Source organism: Acipenser ruthenus, chromosome 10, assembly GCF_902713425.1.
Source record: "Acipenser ruthenus chromosome 10, fAciRut3.2 maternal haplotype, whole genome shotgun sequence".
NCBI classification, from domain to species: Eukaryota; Metazoa; Chordata; class Actinopteri; order Acipenseriformes; family Acipenseridae; genus Acipenser; species Acipenser ruthenus.
The window spans coordinates 12227844-12253913 of NC_081198.1; the positions used below are offsets into that span (position 1 = coordinate 12227844).

General features: G+C 37.3%; 1 protein-coding gene across 4 annotated transcripts in view; it reads left to right on the forward strand.

Annotated features, from left to right (window-relative positions):
* The window catches only part of LOC117407150 (adhesion G-protein coupled receptor D2-like), an 82219-nt gene extending 56866 nt beyond the window's left edge, over positions 1-25353 (forward strand). For 3 of the 4 annotated variants that reach the window (XM_034011846.3, XM_034924274.2, XM_059031767.1), the window contains 2 exons: positions 694-776; positions 23310-25353. In XM_034011846.3, the coding sequence (XP_033867737.2) occupies positions 694-776; positions 23310-23453 (227 nt within the window). In that variant the 3' untranslated portion in view covers positions 23454-25353. Of the gene's footprint in view, positions 1-693; positions 777-10089; positions 12196-23309 lie in introns of those variants that run through there. The other variant, XM_059031766.1, reaches the window with a different exon arrangement.
* Positions 25354-26070: the final 717 nt, after the last annotated feature.

Below are 26070 nucleotides of genomic sequence, written 5' to 3' on the forward strand. Positions count from 1 at the left end.
TGTGATGACACTATCAGATAAAATATCAGGAACTTTTTTTTTAGCTGTATTGATGGTAACCAAATTAAAGTTGGGCCTCAATGTTATTTGAAGAATACCTGATGTTTCAAAATGCTCAGTCCTGAATGTTTAAACAATTCACCAATTTTTGCAAAAATTATTTGGTCCGTTTGTTCAGTATACTGAACATTTTTCATTTGAAATTGCCCACGCTACCGTCAGAGAGCCTTTGGGTACGGACGTTCAGAGTACTAAACATTCAGTGTTTTGGGGTCCCAAATATTGTTCTCATATGTGGTCTCAGGTACAGCAAATGACGCGTTTCACAGCCACATTTATTTGCTCTTAACAAACCTGGTCTTAGGACCGAGGAGGATAAACACAGACATTGCCATATGATTGCAACCTAATTGATTTACACTAAATATATTGGCATGCCAGCAGCAGCACAATAGTTCCAACACACATACAATTAAACAAGGAACAAAATAGCATGTATACAGATAGAAAATTGGAGCTCAAGGGCATCAACTATGAGGGCTTATCATATTGCTTAATAGATAAACAGAAGAATGGTATGACAGATTAAATGTTAGATGATGGTCTGGGTATCACACGCTCCCCACTATTGCCAGGCATTTTGAATTTAATATTGTAGACTTATTGTCTTTTTTCTCTCCTTCTGTTTCTCAGGGCAGCTGTCAATCCCTAGTCTGCCACGAGGGCCAGATGAAGACTTGCCTTGCTTCACTTTGGGCTCCTTAACCCCTGAACAGGTACAGTTCAGCATCTCATCCCTGCTTCCTTTACCTGCTCATCTTGTACCCGCTGTCGGCTCAGCTTGGTTTTAGTTTACTCATTGTTATTTGCAGGGCATCATTTCCTAATAGATCCTGACATGGGGGTAGATTTCAGTTGACTCCTGACCTGGAAAGGTTTGATTTCTTCCAAGGTAATTGTAGAAGAAACACAAGCAGCACCAACATATTGAAGAAGCTGTAAAATAAAAGATAGGAGTGTAGAACAATCAGATCAGACTTTCCCTTTAAGATCTTTTGAGCAATTACGGTACAGCTTTCAGTCACCCGGTCAGTGGCGGAGCAATAGCAGGTGCAGCAGGTGCAACTGCACACGGGCCCACGCACTCAGAGGACCCCGGAGAGGTTCGAAAGTCACACATTTGTATCACTGTAGCTGCCGGTGTGCGGAGCCAGTAATTCAGATTGTATCCTCCCTCATTTCAACAGGTATCGCTATTGTCTTAATTATCATAACTTTTTTCCCCTGGAGGCTGGCACGAGAGACGTCTTCATGGAAGGTTTTGGGTTACTATTCAGCACAAATATTTGCAGTTATATTTTGTGTGCACGATTCATCCTGTAGTTTAGACAGAAGCTGTTGGGTGCTGCTACGGGCACCAAAATAAACTACAGCAAATCAGCATGCCTGTATTTCTGATTTAAAAATAATTAAAAAAACAGTTTCCTATGTGAGACAATTTCTGCAAATGTCTGTGCAGAATTGTGAATTCTGTAATAATTTTTGTGATCGCAGCACTGCGGAATCCTGATAGGGTTAGTGATTAAACCTGTTTTGTTTATGATTTTAAAAAGCGTAGTGTTGGATATAAAGATATACGCAAATTAAAATAAAGTAGGTGAGTAGAAAACGTTCTTATTATGTACTGTTTCATACATGCTAACATTCCGACAATTAAATATAATTTAATATTGAACACTTGATTTGGTATGTTTGTTATAAATAAGGGTTAAATTAATGTTTGGGGAGGGGGGCCCACAATAAAGTCCTGCAGTGGGGCCCATCTTCCTCTTCCTCAGCCACTGCACCCGGTGTGCAATGAATAAAACACCATTCAAAGAAACCACAATATTTGGCAAGTGAATACAGAACAAGGCACTTCTGCTGTATGCAACATCCCACATACAATCCAGCACTGCTATGAACAGGTGCCATGTGTTTTGTATGCCATGCCTGTTATTGTGATTGTTGTTTGATGGTGTGTGATGTAGACCAGCGTGCACTCAGAACCGGGCTGAGGAAAGGTATACGTCTTCATTTTCTTCCTGTTTACTTATTTTGCATTTTTTTACTATGCAGATATTTAGATGTTTCCTCCATATCCTGATGTGACTTTTTTATGTTGTTTTAATTAATGCAAACAGTATAGCAGAACAGACTGCTGCCATGAACTAGTTTTGTAGATCTTTCAATGGGAATTGACCCAGATGCTTTCAATGAGAACTGACCCACTTCTTTAAAAAAAAAAAGACTATATATATTCAGGATGGGAATTCCTGTGTTGCCATTTACGAAGCAACATTGAAAGCTATACCATGTCTAATAATTAAATAATTTAAGGATATTGTAGTACTAAATCAGGTCTGTGCAACATCATTTTACAACTAGGTGGGACTGACCTACAAAGACATCAAATAACTTGCCAAAGGTTCTCATCTCTGACCGCAGTACCTAAATTGAAGTCGTCGAAGCCCACTGATTAAAATAGCATCATTTACTAAAAATGATTGCAGCTACACTGTACTGGAGTAGCCAGGATTTGTACTTCTACTTCAATGATCCCATAGTATGTACAGGAAGAGCAGGGACATGGAGAGTACCTCATTGACAGAGAGATTACACGCGATTCTATCCTATTAAAATGCCAGCTGTTAGGCGACGAAAGTGACTTGACAAGGGTCAGACCCCTTCTCCAGCTCAGGCAGTGACTTGAAAGCCAGTGTCAGTCCAGAAGCAAGCTGCTGGGTTTCCTGTTTTGCCTGTGTGCAGTTACACATCCTGACCGGGCTGCCTTCAGCTGCAGGATCTCCGCCTCCCCAGGGATCTCTTCCCAACAAGACTCATTATTTATCATTGGAGTAAACAGTTGGAATGCTGTTAATTCCTGTTTTAGTTCACACCTGCAAAACACTGTCATTTTGTGAAGAAAGACAACACTAAAGGTGGCATCCACCTCCATCACAGCTAATCAAGAGATGGTTTGCTGTGTTACAAAAGACTGAACTAAGGAGAGTAGATACCCAGGTTTAGCTGCTCAAAGCTGCCCTTCCTGACCTCACGTTAACAGCAATTAAAATGGGCTTTAACAGCTCTAATGAGCTTTTACAGCCCTGAACACAGGCTGCGAGGGGAATCTTAAGCTATATTCTCCTATTGGTCAGTCAGTTGCCTTACAGGACCTGTAAGTGTCTTTAGTTTAAAACATTCAGGGATCCAGTTTATCATACACAGAATTGAATGGATTTCTTTATGATTTGCAACCAGAAAGCACTTGAACTGATTAATTTTGAAATAACAGGAGCTTGGACAAGCATTTAGGCATTTTATTTCATGCTATGTTTAGAAAGACTAAAATAAATACATTAATTGGCAAACATGTGTTTTAATTTTTTCCTGTATCTTTATTGTGGTTAAATTCAATTCAATAAGATTTATTTTTCAACAGTTTTTACCACTAAACTATTTGGGGTTTATAATAATGGGCCCATTTTAGTAGAGTTTGCACTGTGTTTCCACCCTCCATTTTTACCTTCTGTCTACACCCAAGTTGTTTCCTGCTGAGTTGTTTCTTACATTAACATTGTTTATCTGCTTGCAGTACCTCAGCTTAAAGTATTTATATAGTGTTTCAGAACACAGTGTTCATTCCTTCATTTTAGATAATCGTGAATGTGCCACAACCAGTCCTGTTTGAATATCCTTATTTGACACAAAGCTAATGTTATTTCCTGTGGATATGGCAACACATCCAGGGTCAAGCTGGACATTTGGCTCAACTTAGCTGTCACAAAGAAGGGAAGAAGATAATTGAAGTGTTTTGTTCTAGCATGTGAAGTGATATATGAGCCAGATATATTAAAAATACAACTATTTTGTATTATGGTTTATGTGCAAGCATTGTCCTACATACAAAATATACAATTTGAGTTAGGAATCAGGATGAAAAATATCCTCACTTGACCATGTTAACTCTTTACTCTTTATAAACTACCTTCATTCGCTTCATCGCATAACATAGAATAATATTGCACCAGCAGAACTAGACTGCATCTCCTCACAGAATACATAATTGTTCATGTATGGCTCTTGGGGTGCAATAGCACATTTATTGTGTGTGTGAATGCTGGGTAGCAGGTTTCATTCGACTTTATGATGCAAAACGTGTTAATTCTATAGGGTGATGCAAAACTTTTGTCCATAGCTGTAGACTAGTTTACTGTGTTGCAGGTGAGTGTGTTTGTGAGTGGAGGGAGCTGCAGAGATTGGAAAGCAAGATTTGAAAAGCTGTATAGACTAAGCAATGAGTATTATTCTGAATTAATTCTGGTACCAAGTTTGCTTGTGTATTTATATTTGGAAAGTGCAAACATGTTTTTCTAAGTACTGTACTATAATTTGAATTTCCCTAGCTATACTATATGTTTCAGACACAAATACTAATGTCATTCTGGATCAGAGACCCGGGGAAGTTGGCACCACCCACGGGGGGAAGTTACAAACTGAACACAACAGGAAAGCTAAAAACGAACCCAATATCATTTAACACCGAATCACTTCCTCCAGGGCTCACTTTGACCTGATTCAGGTTTTTGTCAGACACAAATCTTGTTTTAGACTCTTCTGCCATAAAAAATACGGTTGAGGGGCTCCTGAGTGGTGCATCCAGTAAAGGTGCTCCACGTGGAGTGCAGGATGCGCTCTATAGTCTGGACGTCGCGAGTTCGAGTCCAGGCTATTCCTTTGCCGACCAAGGACGGGAGTTTCCAACTGAGCGCCGCCCTGGGGTAGGGAGGGCTAGGTCGGCCCGGGTGTCCTCGGCTCACTGTGCACCAGCGACCCCTGTGTGTGTGTCTGTGTGTGTGTGTATATATATATACTGTTGGTACTTGACAAGTAAATATATTGTAATATAATAATGTCATGGAAATTAAATTGTTCTGCTAAAATTACTTAGACACCTTATAATATAGTAATGGGTATGACTAGGAAATACTGTATGAGTTAAATTACCATATTGTAATACAAAAATTCTCAGATTATTTTATTTTGTATAAATAAATACATTAAATATAGCACATGAACCTGTATATCTGGTAAAAGGACTCCTCGGAGTTCTTTCTGACATGTGTTTGCACTACAGTCCATAACATGATTGAATTATTGAATTCCATTGATTTTTCAGAAAAGTTTAATAAGACAATACAGGTCCAAAGCTTTCGAGGAATAGGCAGTACATTTCTGTGGTGATCTGAAAATGACTCAGTTGTGTAAGCAGACTTAAAACATTTATCGCGAACACACAAAGCTGATGTGTTTGGTATTCAGCATATTCAATCTGTCTTCTCCCTCGAGAGTCAGGCAATTATTTATTAGCTGTTTTCAGCAGAATGAATTATGTAAGTTTCCTTTGAAGTACATGCATTTAAGCCTTGTTGTTGTTGTATCATGATTAGAAGGGTGGTCTTAGTGATAAGCAACTCATCTTTTCAAATTAAATAGTGGTTACGATTCTAGATAAATTCCATACATGGGTACATATGTTACTCTGTATGTTTTTCCATATTGTTTTATCTGCCTTCCTTTATGTCTGTAGATACTATATATATGTACAGGGTGTTTAAAATCACATCAATCTGCAAATCATATACATTAAGACAGAAATAAATAGCTTGATATTTTCGTCTGCTTTTATATGAGTTTTAAGCATGAGATGCTGCACAGCCAAGTTATGGTAAGATGTTTCTGCTGCTCTTAAGTCATTAAATGTGGATGGGATTTAAAAAGGTGCCCTTGGATGTTTTGTTGTCACTTTACAGTATCTTCTACCAAACACAAGCTCAATGTAGGAATTGATATCTGCCAAGGATAAATGGTTGGACTAGAAATAATTGGATATTTTACTTAAGTGTATCATTATTGCAGTATTTAAATACACTAACAATACATTGAAAACCAAGGGCATTAAAATATTATCCTTATAAAAACTCAAATACAACAAATACTTTACAGTGCTAATGTATAAATCTTCCATGCTACTATACTCATTGGGTCAAAATGAAAATAACCTTTCTATTGAATTCTTAAATCCAATATCCAAATGTTTGAAGAAGCTACTTAAAGCAAGGTCGGGATATGCATTTAACTACACTGTAGGCTTAGAAATAAGGTGTGTTGAACAAAAGCTTAGTAAGTGCCTACCTATATCTCAGCTGTGCGTGCAAGATATCTTTCTGAATTCCAAGAAAGAAAATGCTGATGATGTAGCAATACGAGTAAGAAGCTATAGAGACTAAACAATAAACTGACCTATTTCAGTATGGCTCATTAAAATGTTGTGGAGTCACTTGCTGCATGCTTCCCTTTACACCAAGGCTTTCTGTGCTGAATTGTTAATACACAGTAAAACATATCTATAATTCAAGAATCGAAGAGCTCTAGGAAAGATGGGTTTTATAACAAGTATTCTTTGAAATGAATGTTGCCACCCTCTCATTCCTAGTTAACCTAGTGCAAAACAAATGGTTTGGTGAGTATGACAATTGCCTATTAGATTGGGATATCCTATGCTGCTTGTCCCCCAGCATTTTCCCAGCCCAATCCTACAAAAGTGTTATGCACGGCATATCGCAAGTTCTTCGTTGCATTGCACAAGAATACAGCATGGCTTTCCCTCACATTAACACGTCAGTTTATGTTTGTCATTAGGATAGTTTCCACTCAAAAATGATTTTACCAGCTTTCCCTCCAAAATGTACATATGTTTCTTTAAGTAGGAGGAATCTAATCCTGCGCAGTGATTTTCAGTGAAACCAGGATAAGTCGCAGCAACATACAGACCACAAAATAATATAATATAACCCAAGCTAGGAAAGTAGAAAACTCAAATTAAACAAAAAAATAAAACACACACTCAAAGCAAACTGTTTATATGGAGAACAAAGGCGTTTTTGTCCCAGAGTTAGTAAATCCTATTTAGCTAGAAACAAGAATTACCATGCTGAGCTGTGAAGATAGTCTCAGAGACAATGGCTGCCAGCAGTCAACATGGCTGTAACACAGCCAAGTCCCAGTGCCATCCAATCGTGGTAGAGGTAAAGTGAGAGAAACCCAAGTAGCATCTTGTTTGGACCAAATTGAAAGGTCTTTAGAATAGGGTTGGAAGACATGGCCATTGGGGTTTGTTTTAATGGGTTTTATTTTTGTCATATAAGGACATACAGTAGCTAACTCCAATTTCAGTTAGGAGCAGCAGTGAAAGATATACGTAAGCTTCTGGTTACATCTTGAGATAAAGAAAAAATCTTTCCTCTGCTGGTCACAGATGGTGCTCGTTGTTGAGGCATAAATTCTCTGCAGTCTAAATAGCTTCCTCCTATTAGTAAATTGTTTTAGGGGCTACAGCTTCAGCGTGCACAGTCTTAAGAGAAAACTGTTAAAATAAAGAATAATACTGTACCAGTACAGTATGATGTGAAAAAATTGGATTTGATTTGAAACTCTTCACGTTTAGTTTAGAATGGTCTTTGAATCATGATACTCACCTAAGAGCTAATAAAAACAGATTAAAAGGTGCCCAAGACCCACATTTATAACGGCACAACTGTAATTAATCTAAATAATAGATTAATAATAATAAATTATGACATTGGACTTTTTGTATTTTCATTTTATTTGCTCTTTTGTATTTTTTTATATTACACTTTTAGCACCAGAAATATCACACCCCTATATTACAGCTAGTTAACAATCCATAATTAACAACTGTGATTGAGAGCTAACCAAAATAAGCCATTCAAAAACTTTAACAGTAGTTCTTTTTCTGGAAACCACTTGAGTGGAATTAACCATGTTTTCAAACTGTGTTACTTTGAGTCAGTTTGTTTTACAGTAGTTCTAAGACCAGCTTTTCATCCCTTTGTGTGTGTATATATTAGTGATTTATAGGGTTTTCTTTAAAGAGAAACTACCGTTTCCTTCTCAATCGTGAACTCCGGCTATTGGGTTTCACAATATTTACATTCAAAGTGGAGTTTTAAAAGGGAGTCTTGCTAATGTTTATAAACTGGTATGGCTAGTGAGGAAAATGTATGTTGACAGACTCGTTGGCTCACTAAAAGGGCTGGTTGGTCTCCTGAGGACTGATGTCAGTTCTTGCTGTAACTTCCTTGCTCAGTAGTGGACCCTGCGGAGTAGCTTTGCTGCAGTCTTTGTCGTATCGTGTTACGGACTCGAATGTTGGTGGTATCATAGTGTCTCCCTGTACTCTTAGTATTGATTAGATACACCTGCTCTACTCAGCGTTCTCTTGCTGCAGCTTGGATTGTGTGCTCTGTCCTGTTAGAATATACAGAGAGGCAGTCGTAGCATGCGAAGGGGACTATGTTGTAAAGGGAAACCACATGCCATTTCAGCTGTAACATTTATACCAGCACTGCTAGAAAGGGGTCACTTGTGATAAAACCCTTCACATACCCTCATGGATATTTCAGTAGCCTCCTCCTGTACAGTGTGCTGATTGGTGTCTGTGGTCTTTACTGGTTTTTAATGGGCCCCAGTGTTTATTGGTAAATCCTATAAAAGTAAAATCGAATACAAGATACAGGAAATAGTAGTATTAAGAGCAGTAGTAGAATACAGCAAGGCATGGAGCAGTTCAGTGCACATAGAAGCTGATGCAAGTACTGGTACAATTGGGTGCCACATAGTTCAGTGTAGTCGAGAGGTGAGGTTTATAGATGCTGTCTGAACAGGTGTGTCTTGAGGAGGCGCCAGAAGGTGGTCAGGGACTGAGCAGTCCCGATATCCATGTGTAGGTCGTTCCACCACCGAGGGGCACGCGTGGAGAAGGAGCGGGCTCTGGAAACAGGGCAGCGGGGGCTACAGATAATCTGCCGGTGGTGATGGTCTGGAGATAGGAGGGAGCAGAGAAAGGTCAAGACAGCGATAGGCAAGTACAAGAGTTTTGAATTGGATGCGTGCAGTGATGTAAAGCCAGTGCACAGAGCGGAGCTGTGGAGCATTATTTGGTTAAAGTGATTACAATTTCACACTACAATTAATACTTTTAAGTACTAAACAAAGTGAACCATCTTGAAAACTATGCCAAATGATTACTTCTTCTGTATAGTCTAATTGTTTGGCCGTTGATTCAAACATTACCAACTTAATCTCTCACTGCATTCACTTATGTGAGAGGTTGATCTGGTATCTGGACCAAACATTTAAATCGGTTGGTTCATGTGACTTATAAAACTTGCTACTTAAACTTGCAGATAAAACCTTAGTATCAACAGATATTGCATGTAATCGCCTGGTAGTTGATTTCAATTTGGGTCTAAGCTCCTCGATATTGCCTGTAATGTGAGGCAACACCTTTTAACAAACATGCCCTCTGGGGAACTCTCTAAATTTATTCTGGGTCTTTTATATAGGGGGGAGGGGATTTCCCCTGCCTAATTCTTGCTCTCTGTTGCCTTCTCCGTAACCAAAGAATGGTAGATATCTTCCTACTAGTCCTGTGTATACAAATGGGGTTAATACCACATTTTTTAAAAGCTGGCCTCTCCTAGTTTTAATAATGCTCCATTGAGAAGGTGCTAAAAAGTGTCCTATACCTTTGTGGATTGTACAGATTATATAATTAACATGGGAACACTCCAAATGCATTCACAAAGCACGATTAAGAAAATGTGTTAATAGCACTAATTGACAGACTGTCCTTTTGTGGGTTAGATCATTTGCTGAAGAAAGGTATTTGCATTGATTTTAAAACAGAAAGGGTACTAATGCCAACAAAAACACTATGTGAATCTGGCCCAAAATGTTTTACTGAAAACCATTTTTTTTACTTACGGTACAAACAAGCTTTTGATAAATGGCATCTGTGTTGAGTCATTTTTCAGTTTGCTCTAAAGTCACAGCCTTCAAAACCATCAACTGGTCATCAGGAGGAGTCCATTAGGACTGACCAGATGGAAATGCCTTTTTTTTTTTTTTTACATACTGAACAAAGACAAGCTAAAAGTAAGCCATATTTTTGTACCATTACAGCGAACCGTAATTTGCAGAGGAAAAAATCCCACGGGAGGGAATGGGATAATAGTCACTCCGTGAAGGCTAACTGCTGTGGTGTAGAGGAAGAGAGATCAAACTCCCAGGCTGCAAGGGGGAGAGTGAGAGCACACATTTTAAAAAGGATTGTTCCCCCGCCAATATACAGACGTGCTCAAATTTGTTGGTACCCTTACAACTCATTGAAATAATGCTTCATTCCTCCTGAAAAGTGATGAAATTAAAAGCTATTTTATCATGTATACTTGCATGCCTTTGGTATGTCATAGAATAAAGCAAAGAAGCTGTGAAAAGGGATGAATTATTGCTTATTCTACAAAGATATTCTAAAATGGCCTGGACACATTTGTTGGTACCCCTTAGAAAAGATAATAAATAATTGGATTATAGTGATATTTCAAACTAATTAGTTTCTTTAATTAGTATCACACGTCTCCAATCTTGTAATCAGTCATTCAACCTATTTAAATGGAGAAAAGTAGTCACTGTGCTGTTTGGTATCATTGTGTGCACCACACTGAACATGGACCAGAGAAAGCAAAGGAAAGAGTTGTCTGAGGAGATCAGAAAGAAAATAATAGACAAGCATGGTAAAGGTAAAGGCTACAAGACCATCTCCAAGCAGCTTGATGTTCCTGTGACAACAGTTGCAAATATTATTAAGAAGTTTAAGGTCCATGGAACTGCAGCCAACCTCCCTGGGCGCGGCCGCAAGAGGAAAATCGACCCCAGATTGAACAGAAGGATAGTGCAAATGGTAGAAAAAGAACCAAGGATAACTGCCAAAGAGATCGCACCATCCGTCGTTTTTTGAGCGAAAGTGGGCTCCATGGAAGAAGACCCAGGAGGACTCCACTTTTGAAAGAAAAACATAAAAAAGCCAGACTGGAATTTGTTAAAATGCATATTGACAAGCCACAATCCTTCTGGGAGAATGTCCTTTGGACAGATGAGTCAAAACTGGAGATTTTTGGCAAGTCACATCAGCTCTATGTTCACAGACGAAAAAATGAAGCTTTCAAAGAAAAGAATACCATACCTACAGTGAAACATGGAGGAGGCTCGGTTATGTTTTGGGGCTGCTTTGCTGCGCCTGGCACAGGGTGCCTTGAATCTGTGCAGGGCACAATGAAATCTCAAGACTATCAAGGCATTCTGGAGCGAAACGTACTGCCCAGTGTCAGAAAGCTCTGTCTCAGTCGCAGGTCATGGGTCCTCCAACAGGATAATGACCCAAAACAGACAGCTAAAAGCACCCAAGAACGGATAAGAAAAAAACATTGGACTATTCTGAAGTGGCCTTCTATGAGTCCTGATCTGAATCCTATCGAACATCTATGGAAAGAGCTGAAACTTGCAGTGTGGAGAAGGCACCCATCAAACCTGAGACAGCTGGAGCTGTGGGCCAAACTACCTGTTAACAGGTGCAGAAGTCTCATTGAGAGCTACAGAAAATGTTTGATTGCAGTGATTGCCTCTAAAGGTTATGCAACAAAATATTAGGTTAGCAGTCCCATCATTTTTGTCCATGCCATTTCCATTTGTTTTCTTATTTACTATATTATGTTGAATAAAATAATCAAAAGCAAAGTCTGATTTCTATTAAATATGGAATAAACAATGGTGGGTGCCAATTACTTTTGTCAGTTTCAAGTTATTTCAGAGAAAATTGTGCATTCTTCGTTTTTTGTGGAGGGGTACCAACAAATTTGAGCACGTCTCTGTAGAACTCCTCTGTTTGTATCCTGGGACACTATCACCCTTCATTTAAATGTGCTTTATTTTGCTCTTATCTGCCCCCTATTTTACTGCATTTAATCCTGTACTTCAGAATACTGTAATCTGCCAAGTGTTTAACCTGTAGTATTTTGTATTTAATCATATCCTGATGTAACTATCACTATTATCTGCTGTATTATTGAATTGTGGTTTGTCACACTTGAACAAAAGTTATTGTATTTCTTGCTCTTATTGTACTACTTGTATTGTAACACTTGAAATGTATTTGCTTACGATTGTAAGTCGCACTGGATAAGAGCGTCTGCTAAGAAATAAATAATAATAATAAAATAATAATATTACTGATCCTGATGAGATAATCCAGGTGCCTAAATTAAAGGTTCATTTTTTTGTTTTTTTAAAAGAATGTTAACCCTTTAAAGCTCCTATATATACTTCTATGGACTTGTAATGGATTTTAAGATTTTGTACCCATACATTTATTTATGATTATATATATATATATATATATATATATATATATATATATATATATATACATACATATACACACACATACAGTGCCTTGCAAAAGTATTCAGACCCCTGACCAATTCTCTCATATTACTGGATTACAAATGGTACATTGAAATTTCGTTCTGTTTGATATTTTATTTTAAAACATCTAAACTCAAAATCAATTATTGTAAGGTGACATTGGTTTTATGTTGGGAAATATTTTTAAGAAAAATAAAAAACTAAAATATCTTGCTTGCATAAATATTCAACCCCTGTGCTGTGGAAGCTTCCAGTTTACACCGATGAAAGAAATTGCCCTAACGAGGACACAATTACCTTACCATTGGCCTCCACCTGTGAACCATTAAAGTTGCTGTCACATTTTCTGGATAAAAACCCCACTGTTGAAGGATCATTGGTCAGGCTGTGAATATGAAGGAAAATGAAGAACAAAGAGCATTCTACAGAAATTAGAGATAAAGTAATACAAATGCATAGATTAGGGAAAGGGTACAAAATAATATCCAAGCGTTTGGATATCCCAGTGAGCACAGTTGGATCAATAATCAGGAAGTGGAAGCTGCATCACACCACCCAGGCACTGCCAAGAAAAGGCCGTCCCTCAAAACTCAGTGCTCAAACAAGAAGACGACTTGTGAGAGAAGCCACAGAGAGGCCAACAAAGCTACAGAGTTCAGTGGCTGGGAGTGGAGTAATGGTGCACCAGTCAACCATATCAAGAGTTCTGCATAACACTGGCCTGTATAGGAGGGTGGCAAGAAAGAAGCCGTTACTCAAAAAGTACCATCTGAAAGCATGTCTGGAGTTTGCCAGAAAGCATGAGAGTGACCCAGCTGTGATGTGGGAAAAGGTTTTGTGGTCAGATGAGACCAAGATAGAGCTTTCTGGCCAAAACTCAAAGCGCTATGTGTGGCGCAAACTTAACACTGCCCGTGCCTCAAGACACACCATCCCTACAGTGAAGTATGGTGGTGGCAGCATCATGATGTGGGGATGCTTCTCATCAGCAAGGACTGGGCATCTTGTTAAAATTGAAGGAAGAATGGATGGAGCAAAATACAGAGAAATACTGCAAGAGAACCTGCTTCAGTCCGCTAAAAAACTGAAGCTTGGGAGGAAATTCACCTTTCAGCAGGACAATGATCCCAAGTACAAGGCCAAAGCAACATTGGAGTGGCTCAAGAACAAAAAGGTGAATGTCCTACAGTGGCCCAGTCAAAGTCCTGATCTCAATCCCATTGAGAATCTGTGGCACTATTTGAAAATTGCGGTCCACAAGCGTCGTCCAACCAACCTGAACAACCTAGAGCAAATCTGCCAAGAAGAATGGGCCAAAATCACTCCGACACTGTGTGCAAAGCTGGTACATACTTACCCCAAAAGACCTAAAGCTGTTATTGCAGCGAAAGGTGGCTCTACCAAATATTAATGTGTGGGAGTTGAATACTTATGCAAGCAAGATATTTCAGTTTTTTATTTTTCTTAAAAATATTTCCCAACATAAAACCAATGTCACCTTACAATAATTGATTTTCAGTTTCAGTGTTTTAAAATAAAATATCAAACAGAACAAAATTTCAATATACCATTTGTAATTCAGTAATATGAGAGAATTGGTCAGGGGTCTGAATACTTTTGCAAGGCACTGTTGTGTGTGTGTGTATATATATATATATATATATATATATATATATATATATATATATATATATATATATATATATATATATATATATATATAGTGTGATGTACATAATTGTCCTAGCCCACACTATTGCTTATGAGAATCGTGTGTTGACTGTGTTGTTAATGACAAGATCTTGTGGTGGGTGCCAGTGTTACAAGTAATAGCTGCTATAGGTCAATAACAGCTTGACAGGCTGGTATTCTGGGTGACAAGAAGCAGCTCTCCGACTTAACAGATGCAAACTAGTATTCCCTGTGCTGCTTCCATATTCCCTTTGATCGCTACATGCCTTCTGATGATGTGCTCTTGCTGTAAGCATGTCATTTTCATTTAAGAGAGAGGCAGCTTCTGATATCAAGTGGCTGCTGTCGGGGCCAAGTCTTGGCTCCGGAGTACATAGGAACTGACTGTCTCTAAGGAGCGAACAGCAGACAAAATAAATGATGTTTCCAATTACCTATCTCGTGTTGTGAGCAGCTGTTTATCTGAGCTTTGCTAAGATTTTTTTCTGTGAACAGCAAATGCTGGATTTTCTTCCAGTCCTTAAGGGTTGTTTATTGATCATGGGAGCTGATGTACTATTACTACTTACTACCATTGTGCTCTACACATGTGATACAAATGTGGGGGGAAAAAAACTATTGTAAAAGAAAACAGGATGATTTTTGAAAGCTGCTTACTGTTGAGTGTGAAAAAAAATCACTTTTAAAAAAGAAATACAGTCCAGAAGCTTGAGAGTTTTAAATGCGTTTTGCATAGCTGTTCTTCCCAGTAGAAAAGGAATTTGGTAATGAAGACCACATCATGTTACACACTCCTGATACTGCTGTGTCTTATTACAATTGCAGTGTTACGAGAATGCGTTTTTATTTGTTTATGAAGAACTGCTTTGTTAACTGAATAAATAAATGTCCAGTGATAGATGATCAGAACTGCTCTTAACAACTTGTATAATCCTTTGTCACTTTAAATGGATATACGTATTTAAACCAGGGGATTCTGTCCTTAATATGAAGAATCTAAAGATGTGCAATTAGATTTTTTTATTGCCTTAAAAGTTAGTTAGGACCGTGTTTTAAATAGACTACTGCTTGAATATAAAATGCTATTAAAATGTTTGAAGAGGTGTTCATTTATATAATTATGAGTTGTAGTGAGCTGTGTCACAAAAAAATACAAAAACCTGCTGTGTGTGTTCACCCTCTAAATAGACGGTCCCCACATGACTGGTTTATGTGTTGTTCACTACTCAATTTGAATAGCACAGATTGTTTAAATAAAAGCTGCATCCCCCTGTTGCAAGTCTTTTTATTCACAATGAGCTAAACAGGGCTGAAAGTAGACTCTCCTTTTATTCTATTTTATTTTATTTCTATAGCGCCTTTAGTATGACAGTATCTCAAAGCACTTTGCAGGTCAGTTAAAACAGAAAAGTATGCAATAGCAAGAAGTAGCACGAATTACAAAATAATAATAATAATAATAATGATACATAATAACAATTACACACTCTAAATAAAACAATTGGAGATAACAGGAACATGAATAAAATGATAAAACACAAAATTACAAAAATAAGCAAATACAATAGATTAAAACAATTATATTTGTAAGTCAAGTTAAAAAGGCTAAATCATAAAAGTAAGTATTTCATATCGACCAAAGCAGTAGTTTCTGAATCAAATTCAATAAGTACCTAAGAATGATCACCTATTGCTCTCTGACGATTTAAATATCTTCTGATACAGTATCTTCAGGTGGTAGAGCCAGTTTCAAACTCAATGCTGGCTTACAAACGACTACAATTATACAGTAAACAATTTGTATTCAGTAGCTTCAGATTTAAAAGCCATTTCACATTTTTCACGAAGAAATAGTTAACATTATCTTTTTTGACATTGACATTGCTCGGTCCTTTATCATGTTTAAATATCCATAATACATAACCTTGTACCATACTTAAAATAGCCTAAACCCCAACAGGAGACTAATTGGTTTATGTAGTTTTTACAGTACACACAGGGCATCAAAAAGCATATTTATGGATGCTCTAAAATGCATTTAATGGGGTGGGTATTCAACTGAAATGTAATACTGTATTCACAGAGCATGTTTGCCTGCTAGGGTCACAACCCTGCTGCTCAGATTCCTAAAAACATTATACTTTAACTTTGCTGAAAAGATCATTAAGCAGTAAGAAGCCAATCTTTAATTGTTCATTGAAAAGCTTCAGGTTTCTAACTTAACAATGCACAAACGTATTGTGCCAGGCGAGAGTAATGGTTTGCCTGTAGGAGCTGATACTTCTACCCCTTTTCACCTCCATCCAAAGGTCATACCCCCCCCCCCATCTCCACCTGTACTGTAACATCTGTTACTTGGCATTGTCCATTCTTTGTGGTCTTCCAATGTGGCACGGAAGTCCTCTCCTACAAAGAAGACAGACAAACGACAAGATTACATTTTTCAAAAGACCTAGTAGGAAGATGTTTGAATTAAACGCTCTATCTGTTTTCTAAATGGAGTGCTTGTTTGTGGGGTTTTCAATAGGACTTGGCCTTGAATCTTTTATGTCAAGTTTTTACGATTTAAGTGCTGGCATAACATTCACAGGCTGAAGAAAAATTAGGTTTCCTAAGCTGTGCCATTGTACTGTTTATTAATGGAATGTTGGACATATTGTCCCACTGCTTCAAAGTGATTATCCATGAATAGAATGGAAAAACAGTAACCCAAGAACACTTTTAAATGCTGTGTGTTTTTATAATTTTTTTTATTACATTTATTTTATACCTATTATATGATTCAGGGTGCTAAATGGAAACATTATAGTTTTTAATAGCTTTATAGAGCCCTATTTCATTTTTTGTTTATACAAAGGTTCAGAACAATTATCAGTTTCAATAAAAGAGATTATTTCCAAAGCAAATGTTGGCACCTTGAAATAATATTTAAAGAACCAGTTGCTGAAAATTGACAGTGACAATAATATTGTTGGAATGCATGTTTATGTTTTTAATTTGTTTTGGCTTAGCTACTGTATGTTAAGAATTTCAGATTCCTATTTTTTCAACAGTTTAAAATTGTGCCGGAGAGCCTAAATTACAGTAATGAAGACTTATTTACTGAAGTGTCTGGATCTAAATACTGAAATGCTAACCATTTTTTTTCATCCAGGTTATAAAACAGAATGTCTAATCATGAAATTTGGAATTCCATTTAAATCGTGTGTCTTTAAAAATGAAGCCATTAAATGTGATATACGGTATGTTGTTAGGTATCAGGTACTTCCTTAGTCATTTTACCTCAGCAATGTCTGGGATCAAATCAGGATGGAGGAAGAAACTATCTCAATCATTAGGGGAAGCATCTGGTTGGGAAGTGAACATCTCTTCACCCCTGCAATGTCTTCTTTCCTGTCATTAACCAACCAGTTGCATGCTTTGATCCTGAAATGTCCTATAAGTATAGCAGCCTACCTACCTGAAAGTAAAGCTTGTAAACTGATAGTTTCTTTTTACTACTACTGTATCTATATCTATGTTAAATGAAGAATGATTGTCATATTATACAAACCACTTGGTAGTTTAAATAAAGCTTTTGAAAATCTCACGTTATGCATTGAAAACAGATTATTTGGATTATGATTGCAAATTGCAAGCACTGGAATCCTTAAATAGAATGCGGTTAATGGGGTAACATATTACAGGTTTCTGTCATTTATTCAGTAATTTTGTATTGATTAATTAACATAAGCATGTCATTTAAGCTTGGATATGTATTGAATTACATAATTTCCTTTCCATTTTATCAATTAACCTTTTTATTGGGCTATTTATATTGTACAATGTGGTACAGAAGAATCTAACATTTAAGAATGGCAATAATGTGTATTTGAAAAGAAAATACATATGCAACAATTTAATAATGCATAATTATATAAAAGAATACTAGCTGTATCCTGGGTACAATCCAACACATTAATGCAGGGGTGTCAAACTCGGTTCCTGGAGGGCCGCAGTGTCTTCTGGCTTTCGTTCCACCCGAGCTCTCAATTACTTAATTGGTCTAATTATTTGATTAAATGGACACATTTAACACTTCTCTTCAGGCCTCAAAATGTTTCACAGGTAGTGTACCTTGAATTAAGTGCATTTCTAAAACTATCAACTGTAAAATACCTTGAAAAATATTAAATAAGTCAAATTCAACAAATAATTAGATCAATTATGTCAATTGAGAGCTTAACTTGGAATGAAAACCAGAAGACCCTGCAGCCCTCGAGGACTGGAGTTTGACACCCCTGCATTAAGGTGATAACATTGTATTCAGTAATATCAAATTAGATTTGTACAAATGTTCTTTAACCCTTTGCGGTCCATTGTCGGACTGGGTCCGACATCATTATAGCAACGCAATAAACGGGTGTTTAGTCGTTTTTTCTCCGGAAAAAGCCGAGAAAACCATTCAATTGCCGAGTGGGAGCGAAAGGAGCCGAGACAAGTCGAAAAAAAAAAAAAAAAAAGGCGTATCTCATGAATAGTCATACATGGTATCAGGTATCAGATAACGGGGCGTTCATAGTAAACAAGCTGGCTGAGTGTGTCGGCGCACAGAGACTATCATGGATATTTGCAGAGCTTTTTTCAGATGTTATACTAATAAAATAATGACTTGGATCGCATTATTGAGGAGTTTGGTGATAAAACGAGTGATCCGGAGATGATCGATCGGTATGTACGACTATTATTATTATTATTATTATTATTTATTTCTTACATAGGTGAACGCTATAGCAAACGAAAGGGTGGGGCGGGGCTGGAGATGCCTAGTGAGTGCTTTGTTGATATGCAGGGCCATTTAAACCCGTTTGACTGTGAAAAAAAATACTTTTAAACAGCGCGTATAAAATTAACTGCGCGTGTGAAAATTAATTAGACCTGGCGTGCCTGACGCGCAGTTAATAAATGGACTGCAAAGGGTTAAATTATTTAAAAAAAAAAAAAAAAAAAACTCTTGTAATAAAATGTTTTAAGTATGCTTACAATGGATATAGCTATAGACTTATCCTAAATGTGTTCTGTCCTAAGCCCTAATACCATTGGTATGGTTTTGGAGTCAGGTTTTGGCTTTGTTCACATGCCTAGTAAACAGCATTAACCCTTTGCAGTCCCCATCAAGCTGAAATTGGGTAAATAATTTGGGAACGCCGGCCTGGATTCCAGGCTGAAATAAATTGGAAGCAGATGCCACAGCTTGTTCTTTGTCTATTATTTTAAGCATTTTCCCTTTTGCATAGAGGGAGTTTCTGTTGTGCTGCATAAATAATTACAAGCCAATATAATTGCTTCCAAAATGCAAGATATTTGGTATACTGACATCTTCAATATCTCTCAAGCCATGACACATGTCCTCAGGTAGATGGGCTATGCCAAACACAACATTATTATTATTAGAGTGCTCACATTTATGACTTCTTCATTAAGTACAGGACAGTCCATCGGAGTTTATTGATCTGACAAGGATGTTTGAGCTTGTCAATCATGGACCACTGCTTTAAAAAACAAGAGGTATTGCTTTTGGCTATGAAGTAATTAAATGGGTTGAGACTTGCAAAACAGATAAATCTACCCGTGTTGAAGCTGGCCCAAGGAGGCATACCATACTTAACAATGTACCTCAGGCAACTAATTATGTCAGCATACGTATGAGTGAAAAATATTATGCGTAATTCATATTTTTTCAGTGCGTAGAACACCCAGTACACAGCTTATCTGGAGTGCTGTATGTGTGTGTGTGATATATATATATATATTACACACGCACACAGTGGTTTGCAGAAGTATTCACCCCCCTGCAAAGTTTTCACATTTTGTTGGCACCTGAGCGTACTCCACAACGCTTTCAAATTAGACTTTACATGTAGAATCTACACAAACTACTCCACGTTGATAAAGTAAAAAAGTGCATATAAAATATAAATAAGTAAGATTTACAGAGAAAAACAGATTAATCTCAGTTGCATAAGTATTCAACCCCTTTGCTGCTGCAGCCCTAAATCAGCTCAGGTGCAAATGATTTGTTTAAAAGGTCTGTGTGTACTCAAAGTGGTTTAACTTGTAGATAATTTCTCTCAGGTATATAAAGGCTTTCAAGCTGCAACTCACATAGTGATCCAACAAAGCAACCATGATGACCATGACAACGATGATGGTAGAGAGGCACAGAGCAGGAGGAGGGTACAGAACAATTTCAAAGGGGCTGATTATACCTCTCAGCACAGTGAAGTCCATCACTAAGAAGTGGAAGATGCATCATACTACCCAGATCAGGTTGCCCTCCCAAACTGAGCAACCGGGCAAGCAGGAAACTGGTTCTGGATGTCACTCTGAAGCCAACAATGACCTTGAGAGATCTGCAAAGTTCTGTGTCTGACATGGGAGTCAGTGTTCACACATCAACAATAAGCCGGTCCCTACACAAAGCTGGCCTTTATGGACGGGTGGCAAGAAAGAAGCCATTACTCAAAAAGCCTTATCTTAAAGCACGTATGGAGTTTGTGAAAAAGCATGTAGATGATACAGCCAAGACTCTGAAACTGGGGAGGAAATTCACATTTCAGCAGGACAATGCCTGAAGTACAAAGCCAAAGCCACACTGGAGTGATTGAACAAGAATATAATTAATGTTCTTGAGTGGCCCAGTCAAAGTCCTGAGTTGAATCCAGTCAAACATTTATGACGAGACTTGAAGATTGCAGTCCATCGAGGATCCCCAACAAACTTGTCAGAAATGGAGCAACTTTCCCGTGAAGAATGGGCAAAAATTTCACCATCCTACTGTGCAAAGCTAGTAGAGACCTATCCAAAAAGACTCATAGCAGTTATTGCTGCAAAAGGTGCTTCTACCAAGTACTGACTTAAGGGGCTGAATACTTATGCAACCAGTACATTTTATTTTGTACATTTTGTTTGCAAGTTTTGCTGACATTTAACCTCCTCCTCATATAACAGTGTTCAGTTTAACCACTACAGCTTTGAATAAAAAAAGTTTGTTTGAAAAACTGCATAAATTATTTGTAATTCAACAAAATGTGACATTATTGGTAGGGGGTGAATACTTCTGCAAACCACTGTGTGTGTGTGTGTATATATATGTGTGTATATATATATATATACAGACGTGCTCAAATTTGTTGGTACCCCTCCACAAAAAATGAAGAATGCACAATTTTCTCTGAAATAACTTGAAACTGACAAAAGTAATTGGCATCCACCATTGTTTATTCCATATTTAATAGAAATCAGACTTTGCTTTTGATTTTTTATTCAACATAATATTGTAAATAATAAAACAAATGAAAATGGCTTGGACAAAAATGATGGGACCGCTAACCTAATATTTTGTTGCACAACCTTTAGAGGCAATCACTGCAATCAAACGTTTTCTGTAGCTCTCAATGAGACTTCTGCACCTGTTAACAGGTAGTTTGGCCCACTCTTCCTGAGCAAACTGCTCCAGCTGTCTCAGGTTTGATGGGTGCCTTCTCCAGACTGCAAGTTTCAGCTCTTTCCATAGATGTTCGATAGGATTCAGATCAGGACTCATAGAAGGCCACTTCAGAATAGTCCAATGTTTTGTTCTTATCCATTCTTGGGTGCTTTTAGCTGTGTGTTTTGGGCCATTATCCTGTTGGAGGACCCATGACCTGCGACTGAGACAGAGCTTTCTGACACTGGGCAGTACGTTTTGCTCCAGAATGCCTTGATAGTCTTAAGATTTCATTGTGCCCTGCACAGATTCAAGGCACCCTGTGCCAGGCGCAGCAAAGCAGCCCCAAAACATAACCGAGCCTCCTCCATGTTTCACTGTAGGTATGGTGTTCTTTTCTTTGAAAGCTTCATTTTTTCGTCTGTGAACATAGAGCTGATGTGACTTGCCAAAAAGCTCCAGTTTTGACTCATCTGTCCAAAGGACAATCTCCCAGAAGGATTGTGGCTTGTCAATATGCATTTTAGCAAATTCCAGTCTGGCTTTTTTATGTTTTTCTTTCAAAAGTGGAGTCCTCCTGGGTCTTCCATGGAGCCCACTTTCACTCAAAAAGCCACAGATGGTGCGATCAGAAACTGACGTACCTTCACCTTGGAGTTCAGCTTGTATCTCTTTGGCAGTTATCCTTGGTTCTTTTTCTACCATTCGCACTATCCTTCTGTTCAATCTGGGGTCGATTTTCCTCTTGCGGCCGCGCCCAGGGAGGTTGGCTACAGTTCCATGGACCTTAAACTTCTTAATAATATTTGCAACTGTTGTCACAGGAACATCAAGCTGCTTGGAGATGGTCTTGTAGCCTTTACCTTTACCATGCTTGTCTATTATTTTCTTTCTGATCTCCTCAGACAACTCTCTCCTTTGCTTTCTCTGGTCCATGTTCAGTGTGGTGCACACAATGATACCAAACAGCACAGTGACTACTTTTCTCCATTTAAATAGGCTGAATGACTGATTACAAGATTGGAGACATGTGTGATACTAATTAAAGAAACTAATTAGTTTGAAATATCACTATAATCCAATTATTTATGATCTTTTCTAAGGGGTACCAACAAATGTGTCCAGGCCATTTTAGAATATCTTTGTAGAATAAGCAATAATTCATCTCTTTTCACAGCTTCTTTGCTTTATTCTATGACATACCAAAGGCATGCAAATATACATGATAAAATAGCTTTTAATTTCATCACTTTTCAGGAGGAATGAAGCATTATTTCAATGAGCTGTAAGGGTACCAACAAATTTGAGCACGTCTGTATATATATATATATATATATATATATATATATATATATATATATATATATATATATATATATATATATTATAGGCTTATAAGCTTTTGATACCATGGTAACTACACTCACTTATTTCTATTTAAATCTAATAATGTGAGAAAGGAATAATTGATTGTTGCATCATTTTCATGGTATTGCATCTATTTATCTTTGTCTCCTTTATTCTTCTGTATTGTACATTATCTAATTGTATTTCTTCTAAAACTACAAATGGTAGGTCATTTATGTTATGTTCATTTTTCACTATTTTTCAACTATTTTCACTTTTTTGTTTCTTATATTTGATAGATGATTCTGTATTTATTTATTTATTTATTTTTACCTAAATTCTGGATCCAAATAGTCTTTGGAAAGTATTATTATTATATATTTATTTTTTAATATGTCTGTCATATCTTCCACAGGGCTGTCAAGGGGATCTGACTCTCCCCAACATGCTGGATAGCACAGAGGACGGCTGCAGCCTTCACGTTCCCATGGATTTCGACAGTTACTCCTGTATCTCCGAGAGTTCTGCACCCCACAAGAGATCTGCTGTTTATATTTAGACTGATCTGCTTCAAATATTGTTAACCTTATCGTAACTGTAGCTTAAGCCATGTTTCCACATGCTTGCTAGCATGGCCCTGGTGCCCTTTGTGTCCTGCACTGCGATTTTCATACACAGACACTTCCTACCTTTGATTAGTGCTGGTACCATTTTCAGTTGGGGTTGTCAAATTCTAACATTTTTCCTTAAGTACACCTTAACTCGAACCAAAAAAAAAAGCACTTTATATATGGTGTCAATTTGCTTTTATTTCAGTTTTATATCCTTGCAAAGTAGTATGTAAAATACTGTTAATATAAATGATATAAGCAAACAATGTTGGGAATGAGAAAAGGCTGTGCTTGCCATTTGCCTCATCTGATGCAAACATCTTTATACAGTATACAGTAGTTCTTTCAAGACAACTTCACATTGATCAACATGTAAACTATATTTAAAAGAAAATAGTAAAGAAATGAAAAAAATATACGTTAATGCTGAATACAGTAATTACGTGCCCTTTCTCTTGAAAAACATATCCAGCGTATATTGCTTCATATCTTTTGTGCTTTTCTCAATGCATACTGTTTCAGTCTTGTTACCTCCTCACGTCTGTTGCCATGGTTGCAGTTTGTGTGAAGATGGCGACGGTTGCATACGTCACACATGATTCGCACTACAATAGGTTATCTATGAATCAGCCTTATCTTTGAATTAGCCTACCAAGGTCTTTGTTTTCACTGAGAGAATAACACATTCACACTGGAGAAAGTTCAGCGTCGGTCACTACCGAGATCGTTTTATCCGAGTAGATTTTTCTAATAGGGCTCATTGAAAAAAAAACGATTCTTGCTGTTGGGATCGTTAAAAAAGGGGGTTCGTTAGAGTGAAGTTAGCCTGTATTTATCTGGAAATGACACACTGTAACAGTAACATCATAACTCTTTCAGAATCTCCAAAGCAAACATGACAACAAAGGACAACTTTTGAGTTGACTTGCAGTTTTGAAAAATGGACATTGCCTATTTTATCCTGTATGTAAAGTTCCATTTTCTAAGGGTTTCTGGCTTTTATGGCCATTATCTGTTTTATCGTTGAGCTACAATAATAAACTGGGTTACAGTATATACTTTAAAAGTAAAGGTTTAAACAGTGACATATGGCAGACTATTGCAATTATTTTAAGTTACCTGTGCAGTTTAAAAAAAGAATAGTGGGTGCATTAAGTAACTGAGCCACTCAGAGCAACCCAGCGAAAGAACCCACTGAATGACATGGTCAGTTCTGCTCCCCCTGAGCAGCTCAGTGCGCTACAGGGCAGATTTCAGCAGTGATCCGAGTGAACAGATACATTCTCACTCTGAGACGTTCAGTTACTTAACGCACTTTCAGTTCTTTATAGAAAGTGCAACATAGGACAACCAACACTGCTGTTAGTGGTGTATTGAAATTTTATATCTGAATGATATACCAAAAAAGAAGTTGCAAGTGAATTTACCACTGAGTTTTATGTAAAGCATCAACATGCTTTTATATAAATGCACTGTATCACTTAATTCAACACAAAATGCACTGAATATAAAGTGTTTGTTATTTTTGGAATCTTCACATGCTTTATTTGTTTTCTACAGTATATTTACTTTAAAGGTAGTGTTTGCAATCATAAATAACAAGTTAATCAAGAGCAATTACTGTAAATGTTTTCTGTAGGAATTTCCAATGCCCGTTTTCAAACCATGCCAATAGCCATGCTTCATTTCTAAAGGGAGATGCTGTACAGTTGCTTTGATCTAGAAAAGTATTTAAAAAAATAACTGTTGTGTTCACATGGCAAGTTACTTGATTTCAATGCTAAACACTATATTCAATATGGAAGATTTGATCATATGAACATTAAAAAAGCATTTGACCTCTGGAAACATGTTTTGTCAGTTTTTCTCCATTTTAAATGGTACAAGATGCCAAAATTACATTGGACTGTACATTACACCCATCAGATGTGAGATAGTGAACTAGATAGTTGAGCACTGGGAAATCCTGGTTTTAAGTCCAAATTAAAACATTGCCTGTGTTGTTCTAGAAAGACACCTCACTCCAGTTAGACAATCCACTCAAAAGGTAACTAAGCAGAATGTCACTGGAAATGGGAATGGACAACAAAGTTGGGCAAATCTTGGTGCTTTTTTCCCAGTGAACCTAATTCTAAAATACATTTTAAACATAGCTTTGTACCATCACTACAGAAACCAATGCACTTTGTTATCTCCAACTTAAATACACAGTACGTATGTAAAACATAAATATCAAATTGTATATATTACAGTATTTATGCAAGTATGACAAGGCTTACTAGCTTCCATGTTGATGTTCTAGTCATCACTTCTAACAATAGTAGCAGTATTAAGCATTTAATTTGGTGACAGACAATATGTGATATGATAGTATACTGGTATAGTTTGACTTCCAGAATGCTGTCCTTTTTTTTCACTAAATGAATATGAACATGTGCTGGCTTTCTTTTGAAATCATCCTGGCATGCTTGACGTTCTTACAGAAAAGAAGAATTGTGTTCGTTGAGAGTCAACGAATATTAAATAGTAGCCTTACAAGACACTTCTTAAAGGAACTACAAAGCC